Raw genomic sequence first — 17,579 nt, forward strand, 5'->3', positions numbered from 1 at the left:
TTTCTAGCACTGAACAGTATTCCATTATTTATCCATTTACCTGCTGAAGGACACCTTTGTTGCTTTTAAGTTTTGGCAATTATGAGTAAAGCTGCTATAAACATCGGTGTGCAGGTTTTTGTGTGGATGTAAGTTTCCAACTCATTTTGGTAAATACCAAGGAGCATGATTACTAGATTGTATGGTAAGAGTATGTTTAGTTGTTTTTTTTTTAAAAAAAACAATTTATTGAGGTAGGATGGGCATACAAAAACCGTACGTATTTAATGTATACAAATTGATGAGTTCGGAGATAAGTATCCACTTGTGAAACTATCAGTCACCGCAGTTTATGCCATAAACATATCTATGACCTCCAAATGTTTCCTCCCACCCTTTTTATTTTGTGTGTGTGATAAGAACACTTACCATAAGATTTAACCTGTTAGAAAGTGTACAATATAGTATTCTTACCTGTGAACTCTATGCTGTATAGTAGATCCCTAGGATTTACCTTGCATAACTGAAACTTTGTAACTTTTGATTAAAACCTTCTCATTTTCCCCATCTCCATAGCCCCTGGCAACCACCACTCTACTCTCTGCTTCTCTGACTTTGACTATTTTAGATTCCTCATATAAATGACATCATGTAGTATTTGTCCTTCTGTGTCTGGCTTATTTCACTGGAACATAATGTTCTCTAGATTTGTTCACGCTGTCATAGCTGGAGAAGTTTTAGCTTCTTTTTAAAGCTGAATGATATTCCATTGTATGTATACTTTACACTTTATCCATTCATCCATCGGTGGACATTTAGGTTGCTTCCATAGCTTGGCTATTAGGAATAATGCTGCAATGAACATGGGAATGCAGATATCTCTTCAAGGTCCTGATTCCAATTCCTTTGGATAGTAGTGGGATTGCCGATAATATCATATGTTATTTTTGATTTTTTGGTTTTTTTTTTTTGACGTACGCGGGCCTCTCACTGCTGCGGCCTCTCCCGCTGCGGAGCACAGGCTCCGGACGCGCAGGCTCAGCGGCTATGGCTCACGGGCCCAGCCGCTCCGCGGCACATGGGATCCTCCCGGACCCGGGCACGAAGCCACGTCCCCCGCATCGGCAGGCGGACTCTCAACCACTGCACCACCAGGGAAGCCCTATTTTTGATTTTTTGAGGAGCCTCCATACTGTTTCCCATAGTGGCTGGACCAATTTACATTCCCACCAACAGTATAGAATATGTTTAGTTTACTGAGAAGCTTGCAAACTGGCTTCCAAAGTGGCTATACCATTTGCATCACCACCAACAATGAAAGCGTTCTTGTTGAATCCCATCCTCACCAGCATTTGGTGCTGTCAGTCCTCTGGATTTTGGCACGTAGTGGTTTCTGGTTGTAATTTTAATTTGCAGTTCCCTAATGGTACATGATGGTGAGCATCTTTTCATATGCTTGTTTGCCATCTGTATATCTTCCTTAGTGAGTTATCTGTTCATATCTTTTGTCCATTTTTTTAATCGGGTTGTTAGTTTCCTTCTTATTGAATTTTAAGAGTTCTTTGTATATTTTGGATAAAAGCCTTCATCAGATCTGTCTTTTGCAAATATTTCCTCTGAGACTGTAGCTCATCTTCTTGTTCTCTTGATGGTGTATTTTTGCAGATTAGAAGTTTAAGGGAATGAAATCTAGCTTATCAATTATTTCTTTCATGGATCCCCATCCCATTTTTTATGAGTTCTGGAAGGAGGTGAGATCCTTGGTCTGAAGGTCCAGCCCCCAGTCAGCAAAAGGAAGAGTCCATGACCCTGTGCGGTATCCAAGTGAGGACTCCAAATGATGACTTAGGATCTAACAAGCTCAGGACAGAGAGGTACCCACAGAGCTTTAACTACTGGGTTCCCCCTGATAAGAGTGGTGGGCTGAGGTGCCCCTCTCACTTCCTTCTTGTGGATCCTGGAGAGCTTTGGGGTGTCAATTTTAGAGTAACAGAGAGGGGAGTTTCCAGGCCTTGCCAAGAGCTGTCATGATAATCCTGAAGCTAAACATAGAAGACCCCCTACACTGAAAAACACAAGTGGCCCCACTATCAACCATGCTGTCACCCTAGTCAGTAAAACACAGGGCAGGCAGGCTGCAGCCTAAGGCTCACCGTTTCTCCACTGGGTTCTCAGGGACAGGTTGACCAGGAGAACAAGAGCCCTGCAGAGTCCTAGGGCAGTGCCCTCAAGGAAACCTGCAGAGATGGACTTGGTTAAAGCTTACGTGGAATCTCCCTGCTGAAGGTCCTCACATCATCTCATTCCCCCTCCTCCTCCCTCCTCCAAGTGCGGGCATCACCCACACTCCTGCCTGCTGTTCCTGATCACACTCATCATTCCCTAGGGTCACAAGAGTAAACTCAGTGCTCATGAGAAATGCCAGCATGCCCGGGGTGAGACCCAGGATCTCCAGGGTGCTCAAACCACTGAGCAGGGAAGAGTCCCCCTTCTCTTCCTCTCCTGTTTTGGGGATGTTTCCTTGGACTCCCTGATGGCTGGCATTCCTAGGAGCCTCAGAGATCCACATCCACCATCGTTACTTCTCAGCTATTTCATGCACAATGTCTGAAAAAGATGTCAAGAGCCAAGACGAGAAAGTGCACGTCGCTCTAAAGCCTCAACCTCCACTGAGAGCTTACGGAAGGACCTTCTAACCATGAAGGCAGGGATGTTGATGCAATTCCTACTGCAGAAATATAAAAGAACCCATCATGAAGGTAGACATGCTGAAGGTTGTCAACAAAATGTACAGGAAACAATTCCCTGAGATCCTAAGGAGAGCCACTGAGCACATGGAACTGGTCTGCGGCCTTGACTTGAAGGAAGTCAAGCCGAGTGGTGATTCCTATGCCCTTGTCAGCAAGCTAGATCTCACCGATGATGGGCGTCGGAGCAGTGGCGGGCGGTTTCGGAAGAATGGGCCCCTGATGCCTGTCCTCGGTGTGATCTTCTTGCATGGCGACCGCGCCTCTGAGGAGGAGATCTGGGAATTCCTGAATGTTTTGGGTGTTTTTGATGGAAAGAGGCACTTCATCTTGGTGGAGCCCAGGAAGCTTATCACAGAAGATTTGGTGCAGAAAAATACCTGGTGTATCATCAGATGCGTGACAGCGATCAAGAGCCCAAGCTGAAACCAGCAAAATGAAAGTCCTGGAGTTTTTGGCCAAGGTCGATGATAGGGTCCCCACTGCCTTCCCATCCTGGTATGAAGAGGCTTTGAGAGATGAGGGAGAGAGAGCCCGAGCCAGGGCTGCAGCCAGGGCTGGCACTACTGCCACGGCCAGTGCACATTCCAGGGCCACATCCAGTCGCTCCTGTCACCCCTAGTGAGGTAGAGGCTGATTCGTCACTTTGTGGTTGGAAAAGCCTGTTAACCAGTGTTCCTGATATGCATAAATTCCTGTTGGCTTATTTTTTTGGTAATTTTCAAGTGATTTTCTTTTCAAAAGAAAGTTTATTTAGATTCAGAACATAAGCTTATGAATGACATGGGCACACACTTATTGCTCTTTATCAGATTTAGAAGTAAGAATTTTGTTTTTTGAAATACAAATTGAAAATTTTTAAATCATCTATGTGATCCAGAACAAGACTGCATGGAATTGGAATAGGGATATCCTTGGTAATGTGAAAGAACTCCCCAGTAAAATAGGATAAGAAGATAGAGAAAACAAATTAAAATTGTTCACCTATGGGTTTGGCGTACTCCATTCAGTCTTTCTTTTCCAAAATTTAAAAGATATACACCTTTTAAAGTTAGGAAAAGATATATACCTTTTGCATTTAGGATGTGCTTAAATTATTCAAGAAAATATGATTTTATGGGACTGTAAATTGATGCAGCCACTATGGAAAACAGTATAGAGGTTCATGAAAAAATTGAAACTAGAACTACCGTGTGATCCAGCAATTCCACTCCTGGAAATTTATCTGAAGGAAAAGAAAACAACAACTTTTTTGAAAAGATATCTGCACAACCCCCCCATATTCATTTATTTACCATAACCAAGACATGAAAACAACGTAAGTGTTCATTAATGGATAAAGAAAATGTGATACACACACACTCACACACACAGTCATACTCTCACTCTCCTTCGGATATTATTCAGCCATTTAAAAAGAAAGGAAATCCTGCCATTTGCAATAACACAGAGGGACAGACAAAGACAAATACTATATGATCTCACTTATATGTGGAAATTAAAAAAAAAAAAAACACCCAGAGAACAGATTGGTGGTTGCCACAGGTGTGGGGTGGAGGATGGATGAAATGGGTGTAAATGGCCAAACGGTACAAACCATTTACAAAATAAAGAAGTCCTGGGGATGTAATGTACAGCATGGTGACTATAGTTAATAATACTGTATTGTATATTTGAAAGTTGTTAAGAGAGTAGATCTTTTTTAATTGAGGTATAGTTGATGTACAATATTTTATAAGTTTCATGTATACAACAGAGTGATTCACAATTTTTAAAGATTATATTCCATTTACAGTTATTATAAAATATTGGCTATATACCCTTTGTTGTACAATATATCCTTGTAGCTTATTTATTATTTTTTTATTTTAATTTTATTTTTTTGCGGTACGCCAGCCTCTCACTGTTGTGGCCTCTCCCGTTGTGGAGCACAGGCTCCGGACGTGCAGGCTCAGTGGCCATGGCTCACGGGCCCAGCCGCTCCGCGGCATGTGGGATCTTCCCGGACCGGGGCACGAACCCGTGTCCCCTGCATCGGCAGGCGGACTCTGAACCACTGCGCCACCAGGGAAGCCCGCTTATTTATTTTATACATAGTATTTTGTATCTCTTAATCCCCTATCCTTCCCCTGCCCCTCCCCCTTCCCTCTTCCCACTGGTAACCACTAGTTTGTTCTCTATATCTGTGAGTCTGTCATATTTCCCTAGTTTGCTTTATTTTTGAAATCCTTCATATAAGTGGTATTATACAGTCTTTTTCTTCCTCTATCTCACTTATTTCACTTAGCATAATACCCTCCAACTCCATCCATGTTGTTGCAGAATGGCAAAAGTTCATTCTTTTTTTATGGCTGACTAGTATTCCATTGTGTGTGTGTGTGTGTGTGTGTGTGTGTGTGTGTGTAAAGAAGATGTGGTATATACATCTTGGCAATTGTCAGTAATGTTGCTATGAACATTGGGGTGCGTGCATCTTTTCGAATTAGTGTTTTTTTCCTTTTTTAACAGTAATTTAAAGTTTATTCTGGCTATAATGCAGGTTATTCTGACTTTGAGGCAGCATACCTGGCATACTTCTGAGTCCGTTCCTGAGAAATTCTTTTGTACTTCTCTCTCTCTGTTTTATAGATTCATGCAGTCTATGGCACTGGGGGGGGGTCATCTGGGTTTGGATCATATAACAGTGAACAAATGGATGAAAGAACGTTAGAAACAATTAAAGGAGGAGACCACTGTGATCTTAGAATATTGAGACAAATGCTGCCATTAGTGTTAATGTCTGAATGGTAAATTCTTGTTGCAAATGCAACCTTAGGTAGTTTGAAGGGGTAGTCTGTAGGAAAATGAATTGTCAAAAGGAATACACCACCTTGATATGGGTTTTCATTAGCTTCCATAATTGTGGCTTGCCAATGAAACATATTATCCCCAGCTGGACCTGCAGAGCAGCGTGCTGGAGGGTCACGGGCCAAATCACTAAGTTCCTTATTAATCCCTTTCAGCACCATAGTCTGTGCTTTTCCTCTGGCCCCTCACAGTCTTGGTGTGTGCTCAAAGATCCGGTCAAAACTCTTGATTATCTGGGCGGCTGGGAAGGACTGTCTGTTCATCCTATCCTGGCTCTGCCAGACACAGGCACCTTCTTTCTAAACAGAGAGGTTGGACTGGGAGGGTGGGATCAGAGGCATGTAGACGAAGCTGGGGGGAAGGGTAGATGAGCGGTGGAAACCCTCAGGCTCAGAGAACCATCGAGAACCTGAAGGAGACCATCCAACTTAGTGAGGGGGTGGGGTTGTTGTTTTTTGTTTGTTCGTTTGTTTCGTTTGGATACATACCCAGGAGTGGAATTGCTGGGTCATATGGTAGCTCTATTTTTAGTTTCTGGAGGAACCTCCATACTGTTTTCCACAGTGGCTACACCTATTTACATTCCCACCAACAGTGTACAGATCTCCACATGCTTGCCAGCATTTGTTATTTCTGTTCTTTTTGATGATGGCCATTCTGATAGGTGTGAGGTAATAATACCTCATGGTAGTTTTAATTTGCATTTATCTGATGATTAATGATGTTGACCATCTTTTCGTTTGCCTGTTGGCCACCTGTATGTCTTCTTTGGAAAAATGTCTATTTAGGTCTTCTGCCCATTTTTTCGATTGGGTTATTTGGGGTTTTTTTTAACTGTTGAGTTATATGAGCTGTTTATATATTTTGGATGTTAACCCCTTATTGAGCATATCATTTTCAAATATTTTCTCCCATTCCACAGGTTGTCTTTTCATTTTGTCAGTGGTTTCCTTTGCTGTGCAAAAGCTTTTAACTTTAATTATATTCCATTTGTTTATTTCTGCTTTTATTTCCTTTGCTTTAGGAGACAGATCCAAAAAAATATTGCTATGATTTATGTCAAAGAGTGTTCCACCCATGTTATCTTCTAGGAGCATTATGGTTTCCACTCGTATATTTAGGTCTTCAATTGGTTTTGAGTATATTTTTGTATGTAATGTTAGAGAATGTTCTAATCTCATTCTTTGACGTGTAGCTGGACAGCTACACGTCAAAGAATGAGATTAGAACATAAACAGAATTTGGCGATACAACAAAAGGAAATATGCATTTACATTTGAGCCAGTAACTCCAATTTTTCAGAAATTAACCCCGAAGACACATCCACAACAATGTGAAAATACTGCAATGTCCGTGAATATATTAATTGATAAAAACATGGTATATTCACAGAGTGGAGTACTATACTATGTAGCTATAAAAAAGAATGAGCATGATCTTTGTAAACTAATATGGGGTGCTTCCAGGATAGTTATGGATATAGATATATAAAAGAATGTGTGAGTTTGGGGCTAATGTCAATGATACCAAGCCCAGTGCCTTCCCATCCTGGTATGAAGAGGCTTTGAGAGATGAGGAAGAGAGAGCCTGAGCCAGAGCTGCAGCCAGGGCTCATACTGCTACGCTGGCCAGTGGGTGTTCCAGGGCATGTCCCAAAGCTCCTCCGGTCCCTAGTGAAGGCTGAGCGGATACTTCACATTGTATTTAAAGAAAGCAGTCAGTCTTCCAACTAGTGGAGGGCCAAGGTGTGGCTCATGGGAACACAACATATATTTGTGTTCCTAGACAATATGCACAAATCGGAGATTTTTCTTTTTTCTATTTTTAAATGTTGTTCCTTTCAATTAAAGATGTGTTTAGCTTCAGAGTCTAAGTTTATTAATGATATGACTCACACATTTAGTGCAGCTTATCAGGTTGAAAAATAAGAATTTTGGTATTATGTAACACAAACTGGAAATCCTTGAATCATTTCTTGTCATTCAGAACATTGGAATATGGATTTTTTGTGAAAAAGGAAATTATTCCACAGTAAAGTCTGTGTGATCATGAGATACAGAAAAAAAAATCTGAAGAGGTATTCACTTCTTGTTTGTTTTATTCCTTGTAGTCTTTCTTTGTAAAATTGAAGTATATATACCTGGATTTGCTTATTTAAGAATGTGGGAGAAGTGAAATCACAGTATTTTGCCTTCTTGCACATGTGCTCTTTTTTTTTATTTTTATTTTTTAAATTTATTAATTTTTAGCTGCGTTGGGTCTTGGTTGCTGCAAGGGCTTTCTTTAGTTGCGGCGAGTGGGTCTACTCTTCATTGCGGTGCGTGGGCTTCTCACTGCGGTGGCTTCTCTTGTTGCAGAGCACGGGCTCTAGGCACGTGGGCTTCAGTAGTTGTGGCACGTGGGCTTCAGCAGTTGTGGCTCGCGGGCTCTAGAGCGCAGGCTCAGTAGCTGTGGCACATGGGCTTAGTTGCTCCGCGGTATGTGGGATCTTCCCGGACCAGGGCTCGAACCCGTGTCCCCTGCATTGGCAGGCGGATTCTTAACCACTGTGCCACCAGGGAAGCCCTGATCTTTAATTGTTCAAATATCAATTTAGCGTCTGCTCTTCAGAAGGCTTTTGGATGGTACTGGGGATGCTAAGAAACATAGACCCAACCCCTGCCTGTAGAATTCTAGAGTCTAAGAGCAGCATTCATAGAAAGCAGCTGGTGAATGAAGATCTAAAGGCCCAATAAAAATAAGGGGTAAGAAGTGGGGGTTGAGGGGTTCCTCATGAGGAGTCTAGTGTAAATGTCCTGATGCAAGGCACTTTGAGACTTTAGGACAATATAAAAGTCCTGCAGTGGGAGATAAATTTAAGTTAGGCCGTATGGTAAGCCAGCCAGTGAGGCTGTGGAAACACTGAACAGGGGCCAGACCCTCAGATGGTGGGTCTCAGAGTTGAGAGACTTAAGCCTGGAATGGAAAACTGCCCTTAACAGTTACTTTGAAATCATGAGTAAACCAGAGAGAAATCTCCACCCAGGGCAGGGATGGAACGTGCCCCGTGCTCCTGTCCCAGTGCAGGTGAACACAGTGCACAACCTAGGTGTTTTATGCACATCATCTCCAAGGAGTATCTTTGAAATAAAGGTGACAGTAGTCTGAAACTGGAAACTCAGAAGCCAGTGGGCTGATACTCTTTGCTGGGGGACAAGGAGTCAGAGCCCATTCTATTAAAAGGGCATTCGCATTCAGTTTTTTTTTTTTTTTTTTGGTTGTAATTCCGCAAAGTCTACGAGAGGTGTAGATTTTTGGTGACGGTAAAATTAATGACGATAGGGGTTGTTTAGTTTAGATGAAAGGGCAGCTTGGAAGGAAGAAAGAGTTAGTCTTGGAAGCAAATTCTAGAATATTTGAATTTCATTCAGTTGGAAGGAAAATATAATTTTCATATTTGATTTATTGGGGAAATTAAAGATTCTTTGTAAACAGCATTTTGGACTGATTTGGTGTTCCATGTCCTAGAATGCCACATATTCTCTGATATCTCCTGGATTTAAAAATTCCTTCAGGGTGGGTGGTATCGTCTGCAGCCAAAATAATCATAATCATGGTAAAAACAGACATTGTGTAAAGTCTCAATGTGGTCCAGGCGCTGTGCCAGGTGTTTTACATACATTACCTGCATGCCACTAGCCCTGCAAAATAGGGCTTAACAAAGCCACTTCACCTGAGGCTCACAGAGCTTGGTGATGGACCTGAGTTCACACAGCTAATAGGTCACATGGCTGGGACTGGACCTCTGGTCTGAATTTGTCCAGAGCTCGCGCCATTCCACTCCTCCCAGCCTGAGGCTGATCATGAGTCAGTTAATTCACTGTCTTCTACCACTTCAAAATGTATCTTGAGTGATGAAAAGAAGGACTCTGTGACCAAAACACTGGATTGGAATACATACCCACAGCAGTACAGATACGGAAATAAACAAGAGATATGAATAAAGGAGAGAAAGAGATAATGCTCGGTAACAATATGATCATCTGCATGTGCAAAATCAGATACCCTCAAATGATCAGGGGCTTACAAGATTATCTGGCTCTATCCTTCTATGTAGAAAGTAAATATTTTAGAACTACCCTAAGTCTGGCTGGTGAAGAGAAGGAATATATCAGCTTTTTTTCTCTGACAGCGTAACATCTGTCCTGAGTTCCTTAATTTGTGCTGTATTTTCCTAATCTTACATCACTTTCGGGACAGAGACCCATTTTCTCCCAAGATTTGCAATAGGGTAACCGGTCAAATGTTTGTAGGAATATGCATTTCCCAGGAAGCCTTTAATCAAGAGACAGAAGCTGATATAAGAACCCCCATGAATGAGGACCGAGGAGACGATCACCCCTGAATATAGGAGTTATCCAAAGACTAAGGAGAGTGACCTCAGTTCCGTAGAAGGAGGAGTGCCAGGCTTTGTTAGATGTAGTGAGCATGTTGAGTGAGGAATCACGGAAGGACCCAGCCAGAACAGTGAGGTCCTATAGAGTTGCATCCCTGCTGCCTGTTCGTGGAGGCCCCAATGGACTATGGTCATATGAGGATCACCCTGACTTTCAACTTGGAATTCTTAGGAGAGTAGGATCTTGATGTAAGACAAGCAGCTTCAGGAAAGCAGAGAGTGGAGTTACAGGATTGATCATGTGTCAAGGTGAGGATCTGAATGTGGACTAAGGGTAGCACGCACAGCATAAAAGGAGGCCCCGGAAAAATCTCTGATGCTGTCATCCCCGGGAAGCTCTGGCCATAGATGTCAGGTTGATTTCAGCCTGGAAAGTCTCAGTGAGGTGAGGGTCTCTGTCTAATGGGGTTGGCCTCAGTTTTGCAGAGAGAGAGATAGAGACCTGAGCCCTAACAAGAATTCATGTGACGATGCTGAGTGTTATGAGGGGACCCCCAAAAGCAGAGGGGGCCAAATAGACTTCTGTACAGTTCTTAGCCCTGGGAGACCCAGAAGAGCTACTGCTGAGTCATCCCCTCATTCCACCCGAGTGATCTCAGGGAGGGAAGGGCCTCATCTAGCAGGATCAGACTCCAGTTCTGCAGAGGGGGACGTCTTGGCCATAACCAGAGTCAAGGTGAGGACCCTCAGTGCTAATGAGGGGGTCTCTCCCCCAAGGAGGGAGGCTCACAGGGTGGCGCCCGTCTTGTCAGGCAGAGATGGTCGGAGCAGCGCCCTGACGTCCCTCCACTAGGGCCTCGGGGAGGTGAGGGCTTGGTTCGGAGGCTGGAGGACCCGGGACCATAGAGGGAGGGGTCCCGGGCTCTGATAGACGGCACCGGCAGGAGGCAGGGGCCGCTGAACCCCGAACAGTGGGCGTTCCCACAGAGTCCCGCCCCTACCGTCAGCCCTCGGATACCCCACGCAGCGCCGGATGCGGCTCCCCCGGATTTCCGCTTCGGAAGCGAGGAGCCCGACCGGGAGCTGCGGCGTTTGTTTGTCCGAGTGTGGGTTTTCAGGACTCGTCCGGAGCCACGGTGAGAACCTGAATGTAGCCTGCAGGGACCTTCCCGCCCCCCTCTCCCCATAACAAAGGTGACCCCCCGCCTCCCGCCCCTGCCTGCCATCAGCAGCATGAGACCCTGATCTGACCTATATGCCAGAGGAGTTGCCGTCTGGAGGGCCTCAGAGAGTGGAGGGCCTTTGTCTAGAGGGGGCGGCTTCTTAGGCAAAGGGTGTAGTCTTGTCCCCAGCAGGTGAAAAGTGGGACCTTCAGAGCTGACGAGGGTCCCTCCTTCCGAAAGGCGTGACTGCACGGGGCCCCCTCCCGCCTTCACTCGTGCGATGCTCTAGAGTAATTCAGGCTGAGAGAACCCCTCATTTCTGCCTGGGGTGGGAAGTGGGGTTGGGGGCTAGGGAACGTTCGGGTAGAGAAAGGCCTTTATGGAAAGGGGGCAGGACTTCCCTGGCGGTCCAGTGGTTAAGACTCCTCGCTTCCACTGCAGGGGGCGCACCTTCGATCCCTGGTAGGGGAACTAAGATCCCACGTGCCACATGGTGCGGCCAAAAAGAAAGGGCGGGGGCGTGGACCAAGGGGGTGTTCTGTACGCTAAGTGAAATAAGTCAGACAGAGAAAAACAAATACTGTATGATTTCACTTACACGTGGAAGCTGAAACACAAAACAAATGAACAAACAACAGAACAGAAACAGTTATGGATACAGAGAGCAAAAGTGGTTGGGGGAGGAGAGAAATTAGGTGAGGACAGTTAAGAGATACAAACTACCAGTTACGAAGTAAATGCGTAAAGGGTATGAAATGTAAAACAAGAGGTAGTTGGATGGATGGATGGATGGATGGATGGATGGGTGGATGGATAGATAAGGCAACCCCATTAAGCTTAGGGAGGAGACTTGGCCCTAAAAGAAGCAGAGGTAGGACCATCAGTGTTAGTAAGCAGACCTCTCGTGAAAACAGGGAACTGCACAAATCAGCAGCCCTGCTCTCAGACCTGGGAGTCCCCAGATAAGGTAGCCGGGATGTGGAGCCCCCGACTTCTCTTCTAGCTACTCAAGGAGGTGAGAGCTGCGGTCTGAGGCATGTAGATTCGGGTCAGTGGAGGGAGGAATCCCAAACCCTACCCGGACTGGACGCCAGAGTCCTGAATGAGGACTGAGGGAGCCACCAACTCCAGAACAGTGGGGTCGGAGAGTCCCACCCTTGCTGTTACCAGGTGTAGCCGAGCCCCAGATCAGCTTTGGCAGAATGAGGCTCACTCTGACTGTAAGCTCAGGTCCCAGGAAGATGAGGACCTTTTCTGACGGTCATGGGCTCACGTCAGCAGAGGGCAAAGTCCCAGGCAGGGTGCAGAGTCAAGGTGAAGATCCTGAGTGAGGAAATGGAGACTGCTCCATACACAGTGGAGAGAGCTGCATCTCATGCCGCCCCTGCCGTTAGCCCCGGGAGGCCCAGGGCAGAGCTGGCAGGCTCAGGTGCCCCCTAACTTCTGCCTGTGGGGTCTGAGGGAGATGAGGGCCTTGCTTTAAGGGCTGGCTTCCCGGTTCAGCAGAAGAAGGGGAGTCCCAGGCCATGATCGATGTCAAGGCACAAAGTCTATGTGAGGAATGAGACAACCGACTCCCCCAGAACAGAGGAGACCCCACAAAGTGCCACCTCTGCCTTCACCCTGGGAAGCCAGGTTTAGAGCTCTCAGGCTGAATTGCCCTCTCAGTTCCTCCAAGGGTGGTCTCAGGGACGTCAGGGTTTGGGTCTAATGGGAGAGGCCTCATTCAACATAGGGAAGAAGCCTGGTTCCTAACGAGAGTCAAGGTGGTAACACCGAGTGGACGTGAGGGAGCCCCACCCAGAAAGAAGTGAACCACATAGAATCTCATCCCTACTCTCAGACCTGGGAGGGAGACTCAGGCATGGTGACCTGATGAATATCACTCATGTTTTCCCGGACCATGGCAGGGAGGTGAGGAACCTCCTTGATGGGAGTATGGGCTCAGGTGAGCAGCCAGAGGATTTCCAGGTAATGCCAGGAACCAAGGAGAGGACCCTGAGAATTGAGGGGACCACCTACACCACAATAGTGAGGGCCACAGAATCTCTTCCTGCCTGTCAGCATTGCAAGTCCACACACAGTTGTAGCTAGAGAGACAAGAAAATTTTCTTTCTAGCGGGTCTTGGGGAGTTGGGGGCCTTAGTATGAGGGGATAGACGTCAAGCCAAGACACAGAGGATGTCCAAGTCCTGCTGTGCGTCAGGGTGAGGACACTGAGGGATGATGTAGATGCACACCCACCCAAAGCAGTGGGGGCCCACAAACTCCCACCCCCCTCAGCCCTGGGAAACCCCAGGTAGAGGTAGCCTGATGTGTCACCCCTCACTTCGGGCCCCAGGGACCCAGGCAGATGTGGGCCTTGATCTGAGGCCAGAAGACTCAGGTGGGCTGAGGGAGGAGCGTAGATGCCGTCTGAGTGAGGGCGAAAGAGGCCAACGATGCCGCAACAGTGGGGTCCCGCGGAGTCCAGCCCCTGCTACCAACCCAGGGAGGGCATGGACGGGGGTGACTGGCAGTGGCTCACCCTTTCTTTCATCTTGGGGATCTCAGGAAGGTGAGAATCTTAATGTAATGCGAGCGAACTCAGATCAGCGGAGGGAGGATTTCCGGGATTTGCCAGGACTCACGGAGACGATGCTGAGGACTGTGGGGGGAAGTCCACCCCGTGCCAGCGGGGACCGCGCAGAGTCCCTCTCCATTGTCGTTCCTAGAGGCGCCCCCGGGCACAGATGTGAGGCAGAAGTGCCCATCAGTTCCCCACTCGGAACTCACAGGGAAGTCAGCATCTTGGTGTGATGGGTCAGCAGAGGGAGGAACCGTAGACCCTCCCCTGAGTGAGAAATGGGGACCGTGAGGGAGGACCACACGTTATAGGGCCTCAGCCTGCCTGCTGCAGCTTTCAGCCTCTGGAGACTAGGGGCGCTGTGGCCAGGTAAGGCCATCGTCACTTCCACTGTTCGGTCTCAGGGAGCTGTGGGCCGTACTGTGAGGAAATGTCCTCAAGTCAAGAGAGAAAGGAGCCCCCAGATCCTCCGAGGAGACCCAGTGGGGACTGTGAATGACGACTGAAGGTAGCACACCCCCCTTCCACCGAATCAAAGGCATAATAAAGAGTCCTGCCCAGGCCTCTGCTCAGCCCTTGAAGGCCCAGAGCATGGTTGTCAGGCGGAGGCTCCTCATTTCTTTGTATCATTTCTAAGGGAGACGAGATCCTTCGTCTGAAGGTGCCACACCAGGGGCAGCAGGAGGGGTCCCAGACCCTTGGTATCGACAAGATGAGGACGCTGAATGGTTGAGGACCAACGAGTTCAGGACAGAGCAGGCCCCACACAACTGTCAGCGCTGTGCACCCCGACAGTGTCCATGACTCAGTTCCTTCTCGTGGGCCCCAGGGAGCTTTGAGGTGTCACCTTTAGAGCAGCACAGGAAAGAGGTCCCGGCCCTACCAAGAGTCGATGTGACAATCCTGTTTGTGAACGAAAGGGACCCTTGGAACCCAGAGAGGGCCTACCCTACCAGGATCTGTGGTCACCGCCGTCAGCCACAGGCAGGGCTGGCAGGCTGTAGCCTGAGGCTCACTCACTCTCGCTTCTTACCCTGGGTTCTCAGGGGACAGGCTGACCAAGAACAAGAGCCTAGTGGTTCCTAGAGCAGTGCCCTCAAGGAAACGTGCAGAGCGGCCTTCTTCAAGTCAGGGTGGGACCTCCCTGCTGAAGGTGCTCACACCCTCTCACCTTCCCTCCTCCAGGTTCCAGCATCACCTGCTCTCCTGCCCACTCCCCCGCTTGCTGTCCCTGCCCATAGTCATGCCTCGGGGGCAGAAGAGTAAGCTCCGTGCCCGCGAGAAGCGCCACCAGGCCCGGAGGGAGACCCAGAATCTCGGGGGTGCTCAGGCCACTGCAGCACAGAGAGAAGAGTCGCCCTCGTGCCCCTCTTCTCCTTCTCGGGGTACTCCCCCGAGCTCCCCTGCTGCTGGCCCTCGCCAGGAGCCTCAGGGAGCCCCAGCCACTAGCTCTCGTGCTGCAGGGGTTTCAGGCCCAGGATCTGATGTGCGTGCCAAGGTCCGGGTTGAGGCAAGGAGAAATTCCTCCCAGCCTTCAGCCTCCGGTGAGAGCTTTCAGAGAGATCCTCTGATCAAGAAGGTGGGAATGTTGATAGAATTCCTGCTGGAGAAGTATACAGTGGAAGAGCCCATTATAAAGGCAGACTTGCTGAAGCTTGTGAACAAAAGGTACAAGAGGAAGTTCCCTGAGATCCTCAGGAGAGCTGCTGAGTGTGTTCAGCTGGTCTTTGGTCTTGAGTTGAAGGAAGTCAAGCCGGGTGGTGATTCCTATGCCCTTGTCAGCAAGCTACATGTCAGCGATGATGGGCGTCAGAGCAGTGGCGGGCGGTTTCGGAAGAATGGGCTTCTGATGCTTGTCCTCGGTGTGATCTTCTTGCATGGCGACCGCGCCTCTGAGGAGGAGATCTGGGAATTCCTGAATGGTTTGGGTGTTTATGTTGGAAGGTGTCACATAATCTTTGGGGAGCCCAGGAAGCTTATCACAGAAGATCTGGTGCAGGAAAAGTACCTGGTGTATCGTCAGGTGTGCGACAGCGATCTCCCGTGCTATGAGCTCCTGTGGGGCCGGAGAGCCCACGCTGAAACCAGCAAGATGAAAGTCCTGGAGTTTATGGCCAAGGTGACTGGTACCGTCCCCAGTGCCTTACCAGATCTCTATGAGGAGGCTCTGAAAGATGAGGAAGAGAGAGCCCGAGCCCGAGCCCGAGCCAGAGCTGCAGCCAGGGCTGGTACTCGAGTCAAGGCCAGTGCGCCTTCCAAGGTCATGTCTAGCAGTTCCTCCCACCCTTAGTGAGGTCTGAGGCAGCTTCTTCACTTTGTGTTTGACCAACGCTGCCAACCTTTTCAGTAGTGAGAGGCTAAGCTGGGGCTGGAAAGCTCATAATGTATATCTTCTTTGTGTTCCTGTTTTACACTAGTATCTTTCAAATGTTTCTTTCACTAGAATGTTTCTTTAGATTCAGAATCCAAGTTTATAAATGACATGGATCACATATTTGTTGTTGTTTATCAGGTTTAAGCGTAAGAGTTTAGGTACCGTGTAGTACGATGTGAAAACTCCTTGCATGTTTCTGGGGTTCTGGACTGAGATAATATGGCTTTGGAATAGGAATTTTCTTGGAAATGTGAAAGAATGCTGTGGTTTTAAAATGAAAAGCAAAGTAAAGTTTAGTCAAATTTTGGTTTGTCTTATTCACCTTTGTCTTTCTCTTTGGAAAATTCAAAGATATACACCTAGATGTCCTTAGCTTATTCAAGAATGCCGACAAAATTAGATAGTAATAAGTTACATTCCTCACTCAGTGCCTCATTGATTCCCATCTGTAATTGAGCATCTGCTCTTTGGAAGGTTCTGTGCTGGTAGTGATGATGCTAAGATAAAAAAGACCCTGCACCTGCATGTAGATGTTGAGAGTATAAGAGCAGCTATTATATAAGGAAGGTGGTGTGATGGAAAAACCCAGTGAGGATGGTGGGGAGAGAGTCCAGATGAGAGCAGTGAAGTATAAATTCTCTTAGCCAGAACACTTTGAGGTTTGGTTATTTTGCAAATCCCTCCTTGGGAGGTAATTTTAAGTTGGCTGCATGGTGGGCTAGATGAGGCTGTGATAATGGTGAGCAGGGGTCCAGTGCTTTTGCCCCAGTGCAGGTGAACACGGTGCACAAACAAACCAGGTGTTTTATGCATATTGTCTCCTTTGTGGTGGGATGCTGAGAAGCCCCTGTGCTGGCACTTTGTGCCCTGGGCTGGAGGAGCCCCAGCCCGCTCCATTAATTAGTTATCGGGTTTTTTTAATTGGAGTATAATTGCTTTACAATGTTGTGTTAGTTTCTGCTGTGCAACAAAGTGAATCATCTACATGTATACATATATCCTCTCCCTGCTGGACTTCCCCCCACCCATCTAGGTGGTTACAGAGCACCAAGCTGAGCTCCCTGTGCTGTACAGCAGGTTCCCACTAGCTGTCTATTTGACACATGGTAGTGTACATAGGTCAATCCTAATCTCCCAATTCATGCCACCCCCCCTTCCCCCGTGTCCACATGTCCGTTCTCTATGTCTGCGTCTCTGTTCCTGCCCTGCAAAGAGGTTCAACTGTACCAGTTATCTAGATTCCACATATATGCGTTAATATATGAGATTTGTTTGTCTTGAGTGTAATCTGGCAGAACTCCTAAATGGGCCCAGATTTTGGTGGTGATGAAACACATGAAAATCGGGGGGGTTTTGGGGAAGCAGGGGAATTATTGGTCCTTGACACAAATTCTATAAGGTTTGATTTGCATCCTGGTGAAACCCCTGCCTGCACAAATGAAACAACATTCTCTGATAGGGAAAATGTACTCAGGGTTACTTGCTAAGGAGCACTTTGGTTAATTCAGCTTTCTTTGTCCTAGAGGCC

At 47.1% G+C, this 17,579-nt stretch overlaps 3 protein-coding genes and 1 pseudogene across 3 annotated transcripts in view; 3 read left to right on the plus strand and 1 right to left on the minus strand.

Moving 5' to 3' along the window:
* Positions 1-17,579, plus strand: part of CFAP47 (cilia and flagella associated protein 47) — a 541,109-nt gene that overhangs the window by 83,453 nt on the left and 440,077 nt on the right.
* LOC125963095 (melanoma-associated antigen B4-like) lies at positions 1,783-3,409 on the plus strand (annotated as a pseudogene).
* On the minus strand, positions 5,366-5,742 carry LOC125963065 (ubiquitin-conjugating enzyme E2 D3-like). Its single transcript, XM_049704807.1, has one exon. The coding sequence runs from the start codon at positions 5,732-5,734 to the stop codon at positions 5,366-5,368; it is 369 nt and encodes a 122-aa protein (XP_049560764.1). The 5' UTR covers positions 5,735-5,742.
* Positions 14,318-16,810, plus strand: LOC101278963 (melanoma-associated antigen B4-like). The gene has a single exon (XM_004286684.3). It carries the CDS (start codon positions 14,921-14,923, stop codon positions 15,965-15,967), a length of 1,047 nt encoding a protein of 348 aa, XP_004286732.2. The 5' UTR covers positions 14,318-14,920; the 3' UTR covers positions 15,968-16,810.

The sequence above is a fragment of the Orcinus orca genome, chromosome X, assembly GCF_937001465.1.
Source record: "Orcinus orca chromosome X, mOrcOrc1.1, whole genome shotgun sequence".
Taxonomy (NCBI): Eukaryota; Metazoa; Chordata; class Mammalia; order Artiodactyla; family Delphinidae; genus Orcinus; species Orcinus orca.

What these genes read in the sequence shown, in the direction of transcription:
- LOC125963065 (XM_049704807.1), bottom strand. Translation starts at nt 5,734, where the DNA reads ATGGTGCTGAAAGGGATTAATAAGGAACTTAGTGATTTGGCCCGTGAC.
- LOC101278963 (XM_004286684.3), top strand. Translation starts at nt 14,921, where the DNA reads ATGCCTCGGGGGCAGAAGAGTAAGCTCCGTGCCCGCGAGAAGCGCCAC.